The sequence below is a fragment of the Mesoplodon bidens genome (assembly GCF_964165515.1).
Source record: "Mesoplodon bidens genome assembly, chromosome: 9".
In the NCBI taxonomy this organism is placed as follows: Eukaryota; Metazoa; Chordata; class Mammalia; order Artiodactyla; family Ziphiidae; genus Mesoplodon; species Mesoplodon bidens.
The window spans coordinates 77,649,982-77,671,665 of record NC_138166.1 but is presented as its reverse complement, the minus strand read 5'-3'; the positions used below and the strand labels follow the sequence as shown (position 1 = coordinate 77,671,665).

The 21,684-nt window shown below is 37.9% G+C and overlaps 1 protein-coding gene across 1 annotated transcript in view; it reads right to left on the bottom strand.

The window, feature by feature from the left end:
* Positions 1–587: 587 nt before the first annotated feature.
* Positions 588–21,684, bottom strand: part of CPED1 (cadherin like and PC-esterase domain containing 1) — a 320,724-nt gene continuing 299,627 nt past the window's right edge. Inside the window, exons 21-22 of the mRNA XM_081244675.1 lie at positions 20,707–20,853; positions 588–3,522 (exon numbers count right to left, since the gene is read on the bottom strand). Coding sequence (XP_081100801.1) covers positions 3,283–3,522; positions 20,707–20,853 — 387 coding nt within the window. The 3' untranslated portion in view covers positions 588–3,282. The remainder of the gene's footprint in view (positions 3,523–20,706; positions 20,854–21,684) is intronic.

The following is a 21,684-nucleotide window of genomic DNA, read 5'->3' as shown; positions in this document are numbered from 1 at the left end:
AATCAACGTGATACACCATATTAAAAAATTGAAGGATAAAAACCATATGATCATCTCAATAGATGCAGAAAAAGCTTTCGACAGAATTCAACACCCATTTATGATAAAAACTCTCCAGAAAGTAGGCATAGAGGGAACCTACCTCAACGTAATAAAGGCCATATATGATAAACCCACAGCCAACAACATTCTCAATGGTGAAAAACTGAAAGTATTTCTTCTAAGATCAAGAACAAGACAAGGTTGCCCACTCTCACCACTATTTTTCACCATAATTTTAGAAGTTTTAGCCTCAGCAATCAGAGAAGAAAAAGAAATAAAAGGAATCCAATCAGAAAAGAAGAAGTAAAGCTGTCACTGTTTGCAGATGACATGATACTATACATAGAGAATCCTAAAGAATCAGTGATTTTTTCCCCAATGCCTTGTGAGAATCGTTCTGTAGCAAAGACTGCAGAACAGAGGGAACTACATAAAGAAGATTAAATGATCCAAGTATAAAGCCGATGGTGAACCTTCCTTTTCATATGTCCCTATGGGATCCTCTTTGCCTACTTGGATGGCTGGTAATAGTGTACTGTGCCTTTAAATGCACACATGCACACACACACAATGTCAACAGGGATGCTTGGAAATGCTTATGCAGTTATTCTTGACTTTTAATATTATAAATGTTTTCTTTAGTTTAATTTAGATTGGATATTAATCAATTTTTTTTTTTTATAAATTTTTTTTTTTTTTTTAATGTTGGGGACCACTGTTTTTTTATGTATATTTATTTTTGGCTGTGTTGGATCTTCGTTTCTGTGTGGGGGCTTTCTCCAGTTGCGGCAAGCGGGGGCCACTCTTCATCGCGGTGCGCAGGCTTCTCACCATCACGGCCTCTCTTGTTGCGGAGCACAGGCTCCAGACGCGCAGGCTCAGTAGTTGTGGCTCACGGGCCCAGTTGCTCCGTGGCATGTGGGATCCTCCCGGACCAGGGCTCGAACCCGTGTCCCCTGCATTGGCAGGCAGATTCTCAACCACTGCGCCACCAGGGAAGCCCAATCAATTTTTATCAAAAATAATTCACTTCCTTTAACCTTTACATCGAAAGATATGTGAAAATGCATACTCTATTTTTTCTCATTCAAATTATGAACTTGTGAAGCACACACACATACACGTGCACAAACATACACACACTTATTTCCCCAAGGTAAATAAAATGTAGTTTATTCAATTAAGGAGTAACTAAAATGATTAGTAGCATTTCAGTGCCTTATAAACAAAACTCATCACTGCACTGTGTTCAAAAGCTTTGGTCATTGTACAGCAGGGAGTTCATTTGATAAAAATTTAGAGGATATCAGGGTTGGAAGGAAGTATATCTTATCTTATTGAACCACACTTTAGTAGTTGAATCCATGGGATGATATCTCTGCCAAGGGATCACTGAATATATGGTGTATACCTCCAGTAAAAAGGAAAAAAAATATACTCTCTAAACACAGACTATTACTAGTAAGACATTTATTAATTGTATTATTAAATTGTCTCTAAAATCCATTATTATTGCAATGGTGAAGAGGTAAATGCAAAGCTAACCTCAGTCAGAAGTGTATTACAGTTAGGTTGGCAGTTAATTACAAGAAACATCCACTGACTATAAATCTGTTACAGAATATGTAATACTGTACATTAAAACAGGATGGAGAAGCTACATGAATTGGCAACATTTTATATCATTAAAAAACCATTGAAAACCTAAAAATGATGCTTGAATATAGCTGCAGATACTAGAAAATCTTTCATTTTAAAAGTTAATTCTGTACCATTCTTTTAAAAAATTTATCATCGTCATATGCAGGTATGTATTGTTTATATCAAGTGATATTTGTTCCTAGATATAATTTAAGACCGTTAAATATAAATTCATATTTACTTTCATATAAAAATATATATAAAAATAGAGTATTTAAAGGAGGTGGATAGTCATACTAAGGAACTGATCAATCAAAATAGTTTTATGTTTTTGTATAGTAATGAAATTGAGGTATTCGTACATTTGGCAATTTCAGCTAAATACTGAATTAACCCTCTCAGCCTTTTTTCCCCAAAAGGAAAATAATCCTTTAAGAGCCATTGTAACTGTGAGATGTTATCTCACAACAAAGCGTTTGTACAATAAAAAAATTTACTATCTTAAACTTAAAGTATAGAAGAGAAAGTTCTCAGTACTAAGATTAGATATGTTTTACATGTATGCCACAGTTTTATAAAAAAATAATTATATGTTTTTTCTAAATCTGGATTAGATACAGTTGCTCAGGAAAATCAAAATACAGTTACTAGTAACAGAGTAGTATTTGTGGACATATACAAATGCTTTCTGGAAATAAATGCCTATGCACTTGAGAATGCTTAATCCTTTGCAAAATATTTACATAAAATATAATTGCAATGTTAAATTATATAGAGCTCTAACAGCAAACAAAAGCTTTCTTAAGTAATATCATCAATGAAATATAATAAAGTAACCCATGAAGAATTATATTTTGTTTCTCACTTTAAAATTACATATTTAATCAACTTAGACTGCAGTTACCCATCCAAGTTCACAGACAGGCTAGGAGGGAATGTTTATGAAAACTACAAAGAATGCAAAGAAATATATTGGTGTTTTAACTGTAAAATATTACACTTCCTATCGCTTTCATAGAATCTCTTAGAATTCCCTGGAGGAGCATTACTATTCTTTTCCTTTCAGTTATAGGATGTTAAAAATCTAGGAAGAAGCGGTTTTCATAAGCATTGGATTCACAAAGTCTAAAGCGTCATCAAAGCCATGTTCTCTCCTGGTAAAGGGCACAAGCGTAATTCCCACTTGCAGGTGTAATGTAATTCCTTTTTCCCCTTTCCAATACTAAGGTAACGATAAAGATGATAAGGCAATAGTCAAGAGCATTATCTTTCCCCCCCATGTTTCAAATGCCTATATTTCTCTTTATTAACACAATGCAATACCCAGGCCACAGTGGATCTAGTTTATGATTATACTTCAGGTCACCATTTTCTAATTCTGTCTTTCATCTTGAAACCAGCTGATTTCCACGTGCACATCCTAACTTTATAAAGCTGTAGAAAAAGAAAGTGCTATGGCTTTTTTAGCTACGTGTGCATTGGTGTGTTTGTGTGTGCCGGTGTGCCTCAGCATGGGTGGTGGAACCAAAATACACATAATGCACAGGATTTGGCTGCTAAACCAGCGTCCGGGTGAGTGACTTGAATCCTATTCCAAGTTCAGTCCTTCTGCAGAGTCTGCACAGTTCTTTCACTGGCACACATCCTGCTGAGAAGGATTTCAGAGCAAACCTGATTAACTGGACCTCTGACATGATACGGTGATTGAACATTTGTTACAGAGTCTTGTTGTCGTTGTTGTACTTTGCTTTGATTGCTGAAATATTTTCCCACAATATGATTTCTTGATCGTTTCATTTTAAGAAAGTGATATTCTTTGGATAATTTTGATTTCACTACCTGCAAATAAAGAGCAAAAAAAAAAAAAGTGAGGTAAAATCAAGGACATTTGAGACCTGCAAAGAGCAGGATAACTAACTCACACACTTGAAAAAAACACCTCCAGCACATAGATGTTATAGATGTTGCCCAAAGGGCATGAATATAATTGACATGACCAAGAACCAATGTAACTTATCTTTCAAAAAGGACCAAGGTTGAAATTAGAATTTCTGCCCCTTTTCTTACCTCAGGGCCTCTATCTTTAATGCAGCTAAGGAGTAGTCTCAGATAGTGTCTCTGCCACACTGCTGTGTGTGTGTGTGTGTGTGTGTGTGTGTGTTTAGGCCAGATGCTAACATACAGAGGACACTGACATGCCTTTGCTGAGTCACTGATTCAAACATGGTACCCTAAGCCTGACATGGCATCCTTTTATAGAATGATAACTATTTTCAGAGAAAAGAGAAAATAGTTTTGCATTGCACACCCATAAGCTGACGCTGTTACAGTTAGTTTCATTTCTCTGGGCACTTAGTAAGTCATGGAATCTGAAGGAGCAGCCTATGCTCTATTAAGCTAATAACTTTATAAATGTTTGTACATATGTATAGTTTTACCTTAAAATTGTTTTGAATAGGCAGTATAAGCATTTATAAAGCATAAAAGAGTATATAATAAAAAGTTTCCTTCCCATCTCTTCTCCTCTTTTAGTCACTCAACAGCCTCCCCAGAAGCAACATATATTATAGTTTCTTTGGGATTCTCTTCATGGACATTTTATGAATATTCACACACACACATAAAAACAAAGAGGCCATATTTATTGTCTATTTGTACACTATGTAAAACTTTGCTCTGGTGAAATCCTATAATTGTCAGCTTTAATCACTGGGTTAATATATCTCAGGGAGTTAGCAACAAAAGTCAGAGAAAACCAGGTGGGGACCCAGAGAGACTGGGGGAGGGGAGGGTTGAGACGTAGGGAAAAGAGAAATTACTGGCAAAAATTTTTTGGGTGTGTTTACAAATGAATAACAAATCTTTAATTTCATCAAATTAATGCAACTGTAAGACATTTTCAGTCACTATGGACACATTATTTATTACTGATGACTAATGAAAGCAACACTAGCACATATGGATTTTTAAGATTCTTTTGAGGGCTATGTAATGATTTAGGTACATATTTTTTGATCCCATATAAAAGAATGCAATGAAAACAGTTCCAACAATATAGAATATTTGAAAAAAGTAGCATGTGATCTATTTTGAAGGTAGGTATTTTTAGTTATGTTGTAAGTGAGCGGGAACCTTTTTAGAAGAGTTGTTTGAATAGAAATTCTATAACAGTCTACACCGAAAGGTTAAGAGCAGTGATCTTTAGGTGGAGGAATGATAGGCAATTTAAAAGGTATTCTTTGTAAATTTTTGGTCTTGACTTTTTAATTTTACTGCAATGAATATGCATTACTTTGTAATCGTAAAAACATTGAAGCTATTCCCATCTTGAAGAAAAATATAACAGGAATGCCTTTTAAAGACAATATACCCTGCTAACCCCAAATAAATGAATTGTTTTTTTGTAACTATGGGAGGTTTGGCTTTTCATGATCAGGCCCTCAGATGAAGTAACTCTTAAGAAGTTCAGTGAAATCAGCGGGTTGTGGTGAGGAATCCCTATGGATCATAATTTACAGCTCAGTCTGCAGTTAACCACTGATTAATATTCCAGATCCCAACATTGTAAGTTTCTATCATGCGCCGCTCCTCCTACGTCTGTTTGGTTGTACAATAACTTTAAATATGATAGGCTGGGGAGGTGCACCAATGTTTTCCTGAAGGTTTTGTCCATTTTGGAGGAGGTTTGTATTCACCTATAGCAAGATAAGTGAACATTCTTAAGGAAGTTTACTTAAGGAAACACTGAAGCATAAATATTACAGTCAACCCTGAAAAAATATTATTCCAATGTTCTGAAGCCAAAATAAGGTTAATTTTGTTTATATAATGTTATCTTAAGTTCTGGCTTTCTCAATTGCCTGATGATCTGCATGTTAATTACATGAAAAATATAAAAAGGTTCATCCCAATGCAAAAAAGTCATATTCCTTAAAAATTTTAACGTTTTGTGTGATTTCAAGGTTGCATTTAATGTTGCATTACCAGTGTTGGATAATGCTAGTTTAAATGCTTACAGCAATCTTGAAAGCGATTCATAAAAGGGATATACAAAAAATAATTATTTCCAGTGTATTTGCTGAAGCATGTAGCTTCCACTTGGGAGTAGTGTCAGTATTTTGCCAGATCACAGTGGGAAGGTTGACGATATACTTCTATTTTTAAATCACTAAGATGATCTCTGAGAAAGGAAGATGGAAAGATGGCGTCTCCACCAGCTTCTGAAGACCAGCCTAATGCCTCCTACAGGGAAAGCTTCTATTATGCTATATGAGATTGACCCCTACACAGCCATGCCAGGGATTGGCCCAACAATACCTAAGTCAGTTGGTTTCCTTTGAAAACTATTTTTCAGGAAATAATCAAAGATAATGAGTTTCCCAATTCTTTTGTTAAGCCAGTATCACCCTGATGAATCCTAAAAGCTGACAAACCTACAGAGAAAGAATGATTTCAATTTTTTTTTTGCGGTACGCGGACCTCTCACTGTTGTGGCCTCTCCCATTGTGGAGCACAGGCTCTGGACGCGCAGGCTCAGTGGCCATGGCTCACAAGCCCAGCCGCTCCGCGGCATGTGGGATCCTCCCGGACCGGGGCACGAACCCGTGTCCCCTGCATCGGCAGGCGGACTCTCAACCACTGCGCCACCAGGGAAGCCCTGATTTCAATTTTGATTTGTCAAAACACAGACATAAAAAATCCTCCCAGGGGCTTCCCTGGTGGCGCAGTGGTTGAGAGTCCGCCTGCCGATGCAGGGGACACGGGTTCGTGCCCCGGTCCGGGAGGATCCCACATGCCGCGGAGCGGCTGGGCTTGTGAGCCATGGCCACTGAGCCTGCGCGTCCAGAGCCTGTGCTCCGCAACGGGAGAGGCCGCAACAGTGAGAGGCCCGCATACCGCAAAAAGAAAATAATAATAATAATAAAAAATCCTCCCAAAATGTTATTGTAAATGGAATCTAGGCGCATTTAAAAAATCTAACAGTATTATAGGCTGTATTACTAGCACATACAATTTATTTCAGGAATGTTAAGCTTCAATATTATGAAATATTTTGTCATAGGAGATTACCAAAGAATTATTTGTAGCTATATGATTGTTTGCCCTGAAAACTCAAAGAAATCTACAGTAAAATAAGGAGATATTTTAAAGTTAATATTTAAAAATTATATAGCTTTCTATATTCTATCAATAATTAATAAGAGATATATTAGAGAAAAGATTTCATTACAATATTAAAACAACTTCATCAAGTTCAATGATAATCTATAGGACACAGGTGAAAAATGTGTCAAAAATTTAATGAGACATAAAAGAAAACATGAATAAATGGAAAGACATAACATGTCAAATCATCCCAAGTTAATTAAAGAGCTATTCCAGTTTTAATCACAGCAGGATTTGGGGGTATGTGACAAAGGAATTCTAAAACAGATCTTAAAGAATAAGTGTAGGAAAATAGCCAAGACCATTTGGAAAAAAAGAAAAGCAGTAATGAGAGGATACTTTCAATACCAGATATTCATTCATCAACAGGACTTGAGTCTTCCTTCAACCTACCATGGACTCAATTTGTTGGCTGTATAAGCAAAGTATAAGCAGAATTCAATACTGAGATAGAAAAAACAGAAATGTTCACACTGTAGGTTAAAATGTATTTTATAAACTGCCTGTTCCCTAAAAATTTTCATGGAGAAATAAGGTAGTTCTAAATAGCACCCAATGTCATATAAATCCAGTGACCATAAATGTTGACAGCCTAATAGTTTTAATTGCACGGGATTAAAATCAAGAGTGTGTGTTTAAAATGGAGCTAAGTGCCAAACTGCTAATAGGGTCTCCAATGAAGAAGGGAGTGAAAATTGATGGTGTGTGTGTAGTGTAAAAACAAAAGTATTTTTGTTTTTATTGTATATACTTAATTTAAAAATGTTTAGCATTAGCAAGAATTTATGTAATCCTTTTATAATAGAAAAGCAGTAGAAGAGAAACAAAGTGATGCTGTACCTTACAAAATTAAAATTTATGATTTATTTTTGCCATATAATATCCATCTTTCAATCTTCAGAGTTCTCTGTGTTAGGAAACACGTGGAGTAATTCAGATGGTCCCTACCCTCAAGGGGACTATATAAAGACACATGTCTAAGACACTTGAAGAACAAGAATGAAATGACTTCAAAGACATTGTCTGAGACTAGATCCCCAAGGTCAGGCACCATGTTGTTTCCATGTAATGAATAGTTCTTAGTTAGTACATTAAGGAGACAGTGCTAATTTATGGTGGCCATGATAACTTGTTCACACAGCTATTATTTCTTTGAACTTATTTGTAAAATTTGGTGTCTGGTATTGCCGTCAAACTGCTATCTCTGAGTTTCAAAATATTACTGTATTTTACCTACTCTTATTGACTCTAAAGTGGAGGAAGAGGAATTAGCTCCATTTTTAAGTCTTGGAAATGTTACGCAAGTGAAGGATGTTTGATACCTGTACAGTAAAGAGCGAACTGCTTCTTTCCTTTGATCTTATGTGTAGAAATGTGCCCATGTGAGTCCTTCCAAAATCAGAGGACCATTTGGGGTTACTAAATTCCAACTACAAGTGGTGACTGGAATGTGGCTTTGAAAGAGAGGTGTTAGCAATACAAATGTTAGGTTTATCTCTGGGGCATAATAATAGTAAACAAAAAAAATGAGCTATTAGAAAACAATGGTGAAAGATTTAGGTCTTGAACCAGAGACAAAGGACTCTAGATGTTTGTGTACGGGGGTCACCTCAATCAGAGACAAATACTAACGTCTTGATGCTTCCAAAAGCTTCTCTAAATCTGGGTGCATACGACTCAACAACTGAGAAAGAGACGCATCTACCTAGAGGAAAAAGGAACTACTACATATGGTTAATAACACATACCCATGTGATTGGGGAAATGTTTACATTACTTGAAACATAAGTGTTAGCTGGAGTTTTATTGTTCTTTTTTGCCACTTTAAAATAATCCAAAGTAACTCCTTGTCTTTGGTTTTGTTGTCATTATTTTCTTTTTGTGACTTTGCTGTGTCAAATTATACTTAAAATTAGGAAGAGAGAGTGAAGGACAATTGGTCTTCATAAAGTGTGATAACCTGTTAGATCAGCATTGTTCCCTAATCACAAGTATAAGTGTAATAATAAAAAATATTTTTTCTCACAGCAATGTTCAAATTTAGATTAAGTTACAAATAGGAATAGACTTTTAAGTAAAGATTATAGTGTTTCAAAACAGTAATAGATTTTTATTATAGTATCTATGGAAACTTGGAGAGGAGTAATTTCAGAGCTGGAATCAAGGGCTGCAATGGGGATAAGATATTATAGGTTATGTAGATGATCACATTTTTCTGTGACTCAGTCCAACAAAAATTCTGTGCTTTGGTGTGTAGAAGTAATTTTGCTTTCTCTTAGGCTTCTTATATGCTAAGAAGTCTCCCACTTTATGATTGTATATCTTTCCACATCTCTATATAATTAAGGACTTGGGCACATAGACATTTTAGAAGGCATACAAATGCCCATAATTCAACTTGACTGGTTTGGGTCAAGGGCTATTGTAAGACTTCCCAAACAGATGAAAAAGTGTTATAAATTACAGGACAAAAATACATGGCAACTTTTACTATTAAATTCATGTAACTTCAACACTCAAAATTGATTTCACATAAATAGTCATCAGAATGAATGTGTTACCATGTCAATTAATTGCTGCATCTAAAATAACTATGAATTTCCTTTTTTAAAAATTTAATTTATTTTTATACAGCAGGTTCTTATTAGTTATTTATTTTATACTTATTAGTGTATATATGTCAATTCCAATCTCCCAATTCATCACACCACCACCCCCCTCTCAATTTGCATTCCCACCAACAGTGCAAGAGGGTTCCGTTTTCTACACACCCTCTCCAGCATTTGTTGTTTGTAGATTTTCTGATGATGCCCATTCTAACTGGTGTGAGGGGATACCTCATTGTAGTTTTGATTTGCATTTCTCTAATAATTAGTGATGTTGAGAAGCTTTTCATGTACTTCTTGGCCACCTGTATGTCTTCTTTGGAGAAACTTCTATTTAGATCTTCTGCCCATTTTTTGACTGGGTTGTTTGTTTTTTTTAATATTGAGCTGCATGAGCTGTTTATATATTTTGGAGATTAATCCTTTGTCCGTTGATTCATTTGCAAATATTTTCTCCCATTCTGAGCGTTGTCTTTTCGTCTTGTTAATAGTTTCCTTTGCTGTGAAAAAACTTTTAAGTTTCACTAGGTCCCATTTGTTTATTTTTGTTTTTATTTCCATTACTCTGGGAGGTGGGTCAAAAAAGACCTTGCTGTGATTTATGTCAAAGAGTGTTCTTCCTGTGTTTTCCTCAAAGAGTTTTATAGTGTCTGGTCTACTATGAATTTTCAAAAAGCCAATATAAAAAGGGAAAGTTTGGTGAATTGGAAAAGTGTCAGGCAGATTACAAGCAAATACCTTTTCTAAAACTGATCTTGACTTGAATAACACCCAAGGAACTTCTGATGTGGTTCCAGATCCACAGAACAAAATAGAAAACAATTTTCAGTGGTGCAAGTGTTCCAAAATCTCTAGACCAGATTAGGGGGGAATGTTCTGATTACAAATGTGTTTCACAATCATGGGTAGGGTCTGAGGAATGAGGGTAATGGTTTTTTTAAGGCTAGAAAACATGAGCTTGACCAGGCAAAACCTGCTAACACAGTCTTTTAAGATAAGTGTATACTATTGAAGTACTTTTTATTTGGTATAGTCATTCTGCATTCAATCCAAGATCCAGTCACAAAAGTTATGACCAGTTGCAAAAGTAGTTTAAGAATTCACAGAAATAGAATAAAAATAAAGTGACAAACAATAGCTAGAAGCCAGTCCTTATAATTTCATTTCAGGAAATCATGCAATTTTTATAGATAATAAGGAATTCTTTCATCTACCCCCCCACCCCCAATATTTAATTATGGCCACATGAAACAAGCTATGTTTTGAGTGAAGGGAGTCCAACTTCTGAATGGGTCAAAGATGCTGAGGATTAGAGGGCAAAACTAAAGTTTTCTTTAGGAATGAGGATTTTTTTTTTCTTTTTGTTTTTGGTGTTTCCACATATGTAATGTCTCTGTCTCCCATCCTACCTCCAAATCTTCAAACTTTTTACCTGACAGCTGAGGCTTTTTCATTCCTGTCCCCAGTCAGAGCTCAGTTCCTGACTTTGGGAACAAATTCTGCTCTGAAGTGGGAATATTCATTAGAAGGAACTACAGATCAGTAGTTTACCAATTTCATGTTAAACTGTTGGTTCTATCTTGCACTTCTACGCAGTTCCCCAGAGACTAACTCCCTGTCTTAAACTCAGTTTCCTAAGTGGGTGAGTATTCATGTAACTGGATTCTTGATACTATTTGAATAACCTTTGTTAGTCCAATTAATTTCAAGCTACAGTACTTCCCTGCTCTATTTAGATGGACATGTTGTGTCTTGGAATGTATTTTGATCTTAACTCACAGGTGTTTGTTTCCATCCATCTCTCCTGAACTTAGAATTTTTATTTAAGAATATGGCACTATTGGGAGTTCCCTGGTAGCCTAGTGGTTAGGATTCTGAGTTTTCACTGCCGTGGCCCAGGTTCAATCCCTGGGGGAACTGAGATCCTGCAAGCTGCACAGTGCGGCCAAATATATATATATATATATATATATATATATATATATATATATATATATATATATATATGGCACTAAAATGTTATTTAGAAAACGATTTGTGTGGACCAATATTTCTCACTGCTGGAATCACTGTAGGGATTTGCCCAGCACTATTCTGGCCTTTTTAAAAGAAATCTTCTACTAGGCCGTTGCATTTCTTGTCAGAAGAGCTCTCCAGCATCCTGTCTGAGGTGGCACATGACTGACTGACTGCTGGTATTTAGGGGGCTTGGGGAGAAGTTTAGGGGCTCTACTTTTCAGCAGTTAATTTCACTTTTGGCTTTCTGATTTTAGCTTCTAGATTAGTTTGCTCTTTACTTTCCCTGTGTTTCTGAGTCTAGACTCTGCTGTTCAACTTTAAAAGAAATCATATGTATGGTTGTAGGTTCTTGACTGCGTGAGTTGGGGTAAGGGACTCAGGGTCTACCAGTTTTGCACGCAGACTTTTAACCAATTGTTTTCTGACGTGTGCTGTAGCCCTGCCTTCCTCAGCATGTGGCTCCTTCAGGTCTGAGCCATTCAGAAGATCCATGGGTCAAGGGTGCCCCTCCTATAATTGGTGTTTCTCCTCTCTAAGCACTTTATTTTTTTAGGGGAAATATGAACTTTTATTCTTTAAGGTTAGGAACCAATTTTTAATAAATTTTTTAGTTTTTATTGAAATATAGTTGATTTACAGTGTTGTGTTAGTTTCAGGTGTACAGCAAAGTGATTCAGTTGTGCATATATATATCTATCTATTCTTTTTTAGATTCTTTTACATTATAGGTTATTATAAGATATTGAGTATAGTTCCCTGTGCTATACAGTAGGTCCTTGTTAGGCACTTTACACTGTAAATTCCTTTGGAGGCTAAGTCAAACTTCTTAAAATGAATTCTGTCTGTTGTGAGTTCTTTCTTTTTTTTTTTTTTTTTGCGGTACGCGGGCCTCTCACTGTTGTGGCCTCTCCTGTTGCAGAGCACAGGCTCTGGACGCGCAGGCTCAGCGGCCATGGCTCACGGGCCTAACCGCTCCGCGGCATGTGGGATCTTCCTGGACTGGGGCACGAACCCGTGCCCCCTGCATCGGCAGGTGGACTCTCAACCACTGCGTCACCAGGGAGGCCCTGTTATGAGTTATTTCTTATTCTTTTTTTTGGGTGGTGGTGGTGGTGAAGATTTATGTCTTTAAAGTCTTTTTCGTGGAGTTTCAAGTGGAAGAGAAGATAAATGCTTGTGGTCAATCTGCCACATTTAATCTGTACTCCAAGTGTGATTTTAGACCTTACTGTCTATGCTAGTTTTCCCAAAGTGTGTTCACTGAGGTGTTAATAGCTGTTATTAAAAAAAGAAAAGTGGTTCTGTGGCCAACATTTTGGGAAAAACTGGGTCAAACTAAGTTAAACCGTTTCTTTGCTGTAAGGGCTTTTGGAATCATTTAATATACTAATACTATTTAAGAATCCTTAAAATGGAGGGGGATACAGTATTTCCCAAACCGTAGATCCTGTTTTCACCAGGCTAGAACGCTAAAACCTAAAGTAGGAAAAATTCTAATCAAAGCAATTCGAAGTCCATCTCAGTTTGGCACTTAAAGGTTGGTAGTGAAACCTCCAGAAATGAGCATTCATTGCACAGAATATGAGATGAAATAGTGATGGGTCAGCATTTCTTTCTAAGGCATACTGACATTCCATGTTCCAGTACTGCAGAGGTTGGGCTGGATAGCTGCCTCCTGGGGATATAGTACCAGTGCAACGTAGAGTGACTGACACTTTTCTTTGTTCATCCTCCATTATAACTGTCCTTCTCAAGAGAGATACCCTGATGTTATTGGGTATCCACCATTCCATAGAGGACGGTCCCTTTGGAAGAGGATTTTGTACCAATCCATCTCAGGAAAGGTTGGGCTCCATTATGGCTAATGAGTTCATTCTCACCAGGCACCGATCTTGAATCTAATCGGCCACTAGAAAAGGCTAGAATTCACTTGCAGATGGAATGAACATGAATTATTTTACACAGAAAGGACTGTTTAGAATTATCTTCCAAAAAACAGGGTGTGGTAATGGTAGGCAGTGAAAGCTTCTGTGACTCTTCTTTAGTTACAGAGCCACTGAAAGATTTCAGGTGACACCATTCCATTTGCAGTGTAGAAACATTATACTTGGTGGGGGCAGGAAAGATGAACTCAAGTAGTTCAAAGTGAAGGTTCCAAGAGGAAGATATTGTAATAGTCTAGGGCAAATGAATGACAGGGAAGAAGACCTTCCATCTCACCTTGTTCATTCACCAGCATCCTACTAACTATTTACCAGTGTCCTTGACCTGGTCCTCTCCCACACTGTCAGGAGCCTTCCTGTACCAGTCCTACCCGCTCCTGTATACTCACTCTACCTCTTAGTATTAACTATTCCCCCTCTGCCCATAAACATACCAAAGTTATTCCTCCTATAAACTGCCCCTAGATCACTTTCCCTTCTAAATCCAATATCTTCCCCTCTTTCTTATTGTTACTTGTTGAAAGGTTTTACCTTTTCTCACTTCTTATACCTCTTCATTCTATTGTAGTTTACTCCCTGCCCTCAATATTTTATTGAAACTACTCTTAATATGGTAAGAAAGGACCTTATCAATGCCCAAAATCAATGACTATTTTAAAATCCCTGTCTTAATAGAGTTATCTATTACACTGGACAACATTAACCCTGTTTCGATCTCTCCTTACGCATTTTCACTTTTTGGTTTTTCATGGCACCCCAATCTCCTAGAACTTTCCTCTAACAGTTTATTCTCTAAATTCAAATGCTCCTATTTCTCCCAACTTGGCTTAAATATTGGTGTTTCCAAGGGTTCCTTCCTCAACTCTTCTTACTCTTCTCACTTTCTTTGGATGATCTATTTTCATCGTTTCGACTATTACTTATTTTCTGAGGACTTCCAACTTTTTAATCTCCAGCCCCACCCTGTCCCTCAAGCTTCAGATGTGTATCTTCAACTGCTTGTTAGGATGCTCCATCTGGATGTCCCACAGGCATCTCAAACACAATATGTTCAAAACGGAATTCATCTTTTCCCTAAGCCTGTAGCTTCTCAGTTACTTTATGTCTCAATTGCCGGTTCAGTTCTCTAATCCATCACCCAAGTTAGGAATCATCTTTGATTCTTCCTACACCCTCATGACACTCATAAGATCTACAGATACATATTTAATAGGGCTTCTATTTGTCTGCTTCTCTCTTATGATTGCTGTCTCTGTCCAGGTTTGGGTGAGCCTTTATCATCTCTTACCTGACTTCTGAAAAAGTCTCCTAACTTCTCTCCCTGGCTGAGTCCTTTTCAAATCTTCCCTCCTCATGGTTCTCAGACTTACCTATTTGAAACAAAGATGTGATCATCTCACTTCTCTCCAAAACCTTTCATTGACTCTCCATCACTTAGAGGATAAAGTCTAAGCTCTTACCATGATCTGGCCCTAGCCTACTTTTCCCAGTCCCCTTTTATAATTGATGTTCAACAATATACAGAATTGCTTGTGATTTCCTCAGAACATCAGGTTATTTCAAAGCTACTTTGGTTCACATTGTCTTAGGGGTTGGAATGGTTCCTTCTGCTATTACCTTATACTTGTCTAGGACCAACTCATCCTTTAATAATAAACTTGGGTAGTTTTCAAGGAGAGGTTCACTCAATCCTCAGATTGGATTAGGTGCCCCTTCTTAGTATTATTACAGTACCTTATTATATCTCTCTAACGTATTGTTTCATAGTATGGATTTTTATGCCTGACTCTCTGACTACAATGTGTTAAAGGTAGAAAATGTGTCATTTATTTTTGCATTACTGCTGTTTAGCTCAAGAACTGGACTCAAAAGATAAATATTGGACAATTAAGTAAAAGAATAAATGTGGTTGAAGCAATTGGAACAGAGTATAGGGGAAAGACTTGGAAGAATATTTACGAGGCAAACAGGATTTGGTAACTAGCTGGTTGGAAGTTGCTAGGGGGCTGAAGAAACATAAGGAGGAGTCAAGGATGACCCTAGCTTGTAAAGGACAGTGCAAGAGAGTAAATTCAGGAATACAAGAGAACAAGAGAGCATAAAGGGAATATTAATTCTCAATTTGGAAACAATTTGAGTTTGAGATGCTTATAGGAATTCTACAAAATGTTTTCCTGGGCTTCCCTGGTGGTGCAGTGGTTGAGAGTCCACCTGCCAATGCAGGGGACATGGGTTTGTGCCCCGGTCCGGGAAGATCCCACATGCTGCAAAGAGGCTGGGCCCGTGAGTCATGGCCGCTGAGCCTGCACGTCCGGAGCCTGTGCTCTGCAATGGGAGAGGCCACAACAGTGAGAGGCCTGTGTACCGCAAAAAAAAAAAAAAAAAAAAAAAAAAAAGTTTTCCTACTTCATTTGACAGCAGTTAGTACAATGCCTACATAGACACTAAAAATTTGTTGAATTAGATTTCTATTAGTAAGTTATTAAAAATAGTCATGCTGATAGTTAAATTCTGGGATCTGCTATGTAAGATAACTATACTTGAATCAGTTATTTTTTCTTGAAAAGTCAATATTTCAGTTTTTTAGACAGATGAATTTAAAGGCTTTTTTCTTCAACTGTGTTCATAATAAACTTTGAAAGTTTGAAGGAAAAGAGAAAACCTTTAGGTCCACAATACAGAAGGAAAACATTTCTAGGCCAGATAAGCTTTTGTTAATTTAATTAAGATTAAATACTAACAGGAAATCATCTCTGGCAAAGAACTGAAACCCTCTTCTTTCCAAGGTGCAAGAATCAAAGGAAACCTGTTGATATTAGAGCTGGGCAGAGGGTTGTATTCCTGATGCCAGAGGGTTTCTGTGTTTTGCTTTGTTTTGTTTTATTTTTGACTGAGTCAAAAGCTAGAGAGACATCTGCCAGAAAACAGAGACATCATAGAAAGTTTGTGCAACTGGTTAGCCTGACTAATAATCACATAACAATTGGTTGTGGATTTGCCCCTTCTGCAGCCAGGTTTGGGCTGGTAATATGTTTGTATCCTTTCCAGGTTTTAGCTCACTCACAGTAGATGTTTGCCACATAACTAAAGGCACCATCCCAAACCACTCTTGGGTGAGAGCTACCTGGATCCTCTTTGTTGTCCTGTATAAACACTGGGAAAACAAATTCCACTTCTATCCATGAAGAGAAACACCTGCTTTTCTAATCAGCAGGAACATTTTAGTCGAAATTGATGCATACCAGTTGGGAAATTGTTTATAGATTCATGGTGGCAACATATCCTTTCTTGGTGATTTGACAGATGAAAGAGACACCCCAAGACCTTTGATCTCACCTATGGCAGCAAGAGCCCACTGGAGCAGGTTTGTTATGTCTAGGGTAGAAGTCTCACCACAAATCTAAGAGAACACATCGAGATCTTACTGTGATGATTACAGCAATCCTTCTCAGGTATCTATGAATCTATTGTGGGAATGGTTTAATTGAACACCAAAAGATATAAGGCTCCTAAAAAACCCAAAATCTTATTGCTCTAATACAGTAGATCTTAATGCTTGCTTTTACTGTATGACAAATTCCTTTCCCAGCTCCTGAGTCCAGCACAGAGGAAGAAATGGTTGTTATTAATGAATTTCTGCCTTTAATGTTTTGTACGAGACGAATAATCTACGTTTTCTCGGCTTGCCACATTCATCATCAAATCATCCTTTGCAAAAAGCTTTCGATTTTCTTGGTTGTTTATAATAAGCTAACAGTGACTCAAGATGTTGGGTGATGGTTTAGAAAGATTATAAAACATCCGTGTCAGCACTGGAAACTTCCTGAGGTACAAGTGGTACAAATTGTTCAAGAGTTAGGCAACAATTATGTCCAAGTGATGAATGGGTTTAGAGACTTTGTGATAAAGGGAGTCAGTTGAGAAAGATGATCTTATCAGTTCTATGTTGTAACTGGAAAGGCGAATGCTTCCAGAAGTATTTCAGCTCCAACATGAAAACATCAAAATGGATAACACTGCTCGAGAATCAACAGAGATAATTTGGGCAATACCTATATAGCTTGCCATCAAGGTGGCATACATTAGAAATAGGGTTTAATAAAACACAATTTGTATATAATAATTGCACACAAAAAATTATAAAATCAAATAAGTGAAGTAATTTTACCTGACATGCTTAAATCATGATTATGAAAATTAAGGATGGTTTTTATTAGTGATAATTATAAGCCAATATTCTAGTTCTGATGGCTCAAAGAGTATTTACTGTAGTTCTCAAATTCCATGACTCTTACTGTCAACTGGTTGATCCTGTGACAATCATGTGGGAAGGGCATCTTGTGTTTTTATGTTTTATTTTGTTTTAGCTGCACTGTGTGGCTTGTGGGAGTTAAGTTCCTTGACCAGGGATCGAACCCGGGCCCTCAGCAGTGAAAGCGTGGAGTCCTAACCACTGGACGGCCAGGGAATTACCACATATTTTGTTTTTAATCGGAGCCATGTGGGAAATCAGTAGAGGACTTCTCTTTTTTAGACTTCAGAGCACTAAAGCTGAAAAAAGAAAAACAGGTACCTTCCCCCAAAATACTAACTGGAGACACAGTATGTAAAAATAAATAAGTAAACCTTTTCTAAAAGAGGCAAAAAACCTCTGTATGTTGTCATATGTATGTTGTCTTTCAAAGCCCCCATTTTCTGTGGGTTTGGCAACCTTTGGCTTGTTTTTACAGCCAAAATGGTTATGGTGGTACTAGGTTGGCTCAGCTGCAAGTTCAGTTTCTTCCTCTTCCAAGCTACCTGCTCTTGTATTTCTAAGCCCTGACCTTTTGCAAATAGGAAAGGCATTGGAAGGATATTTTCTTATGGAAGAAGTAAGTAGACACACAGTATCCTACAGCTTAAAAATCTGATCTGCAACAGCATGGCCAAGCTTCAAGTTGCTAAAGATGTAGTTCCATTGCCACACAAAAATATAACGTGAATTCATTAGCAGAACATACAGAAGAACCAATGCAGTGTCAATAACTTTTGGATATTCATAAAAATCTGAGGATCAAGATGGATTCTGATAGTCATCTTAGGGCTGAAAAACAGGATCAGAAGAAACTTTTAGTTGTCACGTTACTAGTCAACCCACTCATGACTGCACTCTGGTTTACAAAGGGGGCCACACCAGAAAGAACTGGATCAGTATCTGACAGGACGGTCAAAGAAGACAACCTCCATCGCAGTTTCAGCTGAAGCTCCTGAGATCTAAAGCCAACAACAGTAGCCAAGTAACCTCATAGTCCAAAGCAATGTATGGGCAATGTATGCAAAAGTGTGGACAAAATCCAGCTTAGCAAACCCTTGTCTGATTAGGTGTTGGGAAAAGGAGAATAAGGAAGAGAAAGGATTTCTGTGAAGGACATTTCCCCGATACTTTATGGTTTTCCTCCATCTTGGGCAGTTGCTTCAGCCTTGCTTTAAGCCAAGTGAGACAGGACTTCAAGAGACCAACTTTGAGAGGTGGACATGTGTCCTTTGGGGATTAGAAGCATTAGAACTGGTATGAGACACCATGGCTATAGATCAGCTTTAAGGTGGCAGAGAGAGTGAGAGACAAGAGTGAGAGTGAGAGCTAAAGAGAGAAAGAGAGAAAAAAGAGAGAAGGCTGCACTGGGAGCTCACTGTATTTCTAGCAACAGCAGAGCAAGGATGCATAGGTGTTTCTTGTGGACCAAATGTGGGCAACTAAGTATAGTGAGCCTGGTGCTATGCTGAATATTTTCCAAGAGGAAGCCTGGAGAAGCAATGTGACCCCCAACGGAGGGATGGACAGTTAGTAGCCAAGGGGGCAAGGAAGGAATGCAGCTGTAAGGGAGACATTGCCTCTGTCAAAGAAGCTATTATCAGAGGGCTCGGTGGGAGTGTCTTCAAGGAAGTCCACAAGAGCACCTTCAAAAGAAAGAATCAGGGCTTCCCTGGTGGCGCAGTGGTTGAGAGTCTGCCTGCCGATGCAGGGGACACGGGTTCGTGCCCCGGTCCGGGAAGATCCCACATGCCGCGGAGCGGCTGGGCCCGTGAGCCATGGCCACTGGGCCTGCACATCCGGAGCCTGTGCTCCGCAGCGGGAGAGGCCACGTCATTGAGAGGCCCGCGTACCACAAAAAAAAAAAAAAAAAAAAAAAAAAGAAAGAAAGAAAGAAAGAATCAGCATGTTATGCCCAGAAAACACATCGATGGGTTATGCTTATGCCACTCAGGTCAGACTTTTGTTGCCCTTAACATCTCCCTAACCTGACCCAATGAAGAAAGGGATGGGAGAAGAGTAGCAAAGCGCGATGGGGAAAAAGGAAAGGAGCCTCCTGCACCCTCTCTCTTACTTTGGGCTTTTGAGACTGAGGCAGGCTTGAGCTGGGGGAAGGAAATAACTTCATGTGGTTATAACACAGGACTGGGCAGTTTTAGTACTGAAGTGAGAGTCTTCTTGTGCCTGAAAGTGATTGGAGTCCTATTATTATCTGAAAGTGGCTTTAAAATATTGGGACTTACCAAGATTTTATGCAAATGTAGGGAGGAAATAATCCAAAGAGTTTGAAAGGACAGGGCGGGGGGGAAGGAAAAAAAAATTTTGCTCTATCACCTTCTCAGCTAAGACTATTTAATTACTGGCTACAAATAAAATCATTTCCACCACTAGGAAGGAAAAACTATTCAAAACACAGGCCCTCCAGGAATTCCCTGGTGGTCCAGTGGTTAGAATTTGGCCAGGGCCAGGTTCGATCCCTGATCTGGGAACTAAGATCCCATAAGCCACGCAGTGCAGCCAAAAACAAACAAACAAACAAACAAACAAACCAAACAAAGGAAAACAAACAAACACCACAGGCCCTCTGGTTAATGCATTGGATAAACCAGTGGAGGAAGCTCATTCATCAATTTAGCCTTGATTTTCAAGCTCCACTAAGACATTTGCCACCTTCTTTGGATACAATTTCTGATGGGAAGGCTTGGAGTCTATTAGAAAAGACAGGTGCTCTCCAGGTTCCCATCTTCCTGCTTGTGTTGACCCGTGATTCTGGTTTTCAGGTGTCTACATAAACAGTAATTATTCTGACACACTTCATTTTGTAGAACCTCGAGTTGGGACTGCTACATGCTTTGGCTGAGTGATGATGAACACATTGTTTAATCTCGTCCGGACATGGTTTCTTTAATGCAAAATAAGACTGACAATGCAATTAAAGATATAATGAGAAATTTTAAAAAATCAAAAGCTACAAAAATCAGAGAGCCAGAATAAATACCTCATGAAAATGACATCCGCATGTCCCCTGCAAAAACTCTTTGTATCGCCCCATTGTTATAGTGAACGTGTCAACCACTTCATAGCCATATTGTTTTGCAGCTTCCAAAATAATCAAATTTTCTTTCCATAAATTCTGAACTTCACTCTGTATTGGAAAAGAGAACAATGAGAATTTTTATTAAGAAGACTTTTATGATTTAATAATTCAGGTAAAATCATGTAAATGTCATCTTTTTTAAAGATTGATCTTATTGTAAGATAAAGAATTTCTTTAAGATGTGTTCTAATTTTCATGTTCCCCTTATATAAACATTGATGTAAATATAAAATAGCAATATATCAATATCTATAGTGACACACAGTTTGGAACTTTTTTTCTATGAAAAGCAGTTAGGTTTATTGCCCACAGAGATCCACTGAAGTAGCTAAGATTCTCAATTTAAAAACCAAGACTTGAAAATCACAAATTCTAGCTCTATCTATTTGAATTCTTATTCTTTTAGGCATTTGAGTATTAATTAGTATGTTTTGTTTTTAGCTCTGTGCTGGGGGCCAGGAATACAAGGATAAATAAACCATGGTACTCTTGGTACCATGGTACCAATACAAGGATAAATAAACCATGGTACTCTTAAGACATTGCATTCAAATAGGAGAAACATATATGTAAATATTTACTAAGTCCTTTATTGGAGGTAAATATACCAGGCTCTGGGCTGGGAGAGAAAAGGGAATAGCTCTGCAGGGGCAGGGGGACAGCTGGACAGGGAGACTTCAAGAGGGGGTCCTGAGCAGAGTGAGGTTTGCTGGTTGGCAAACAGGGTGGGGAAACAGAGAGGGGGAGTGTGCTTTGGGGAGCCCCAGAATTGAGTGAAGGCTCCAGCTGCTGCTTCTCTAAATCATATTCCTCCCTCCCTCCCCAGCTGTGTCTGAGGCAATGATGGAGCTCGGCGGGGGTTCTAGTTCAGGTCCACTG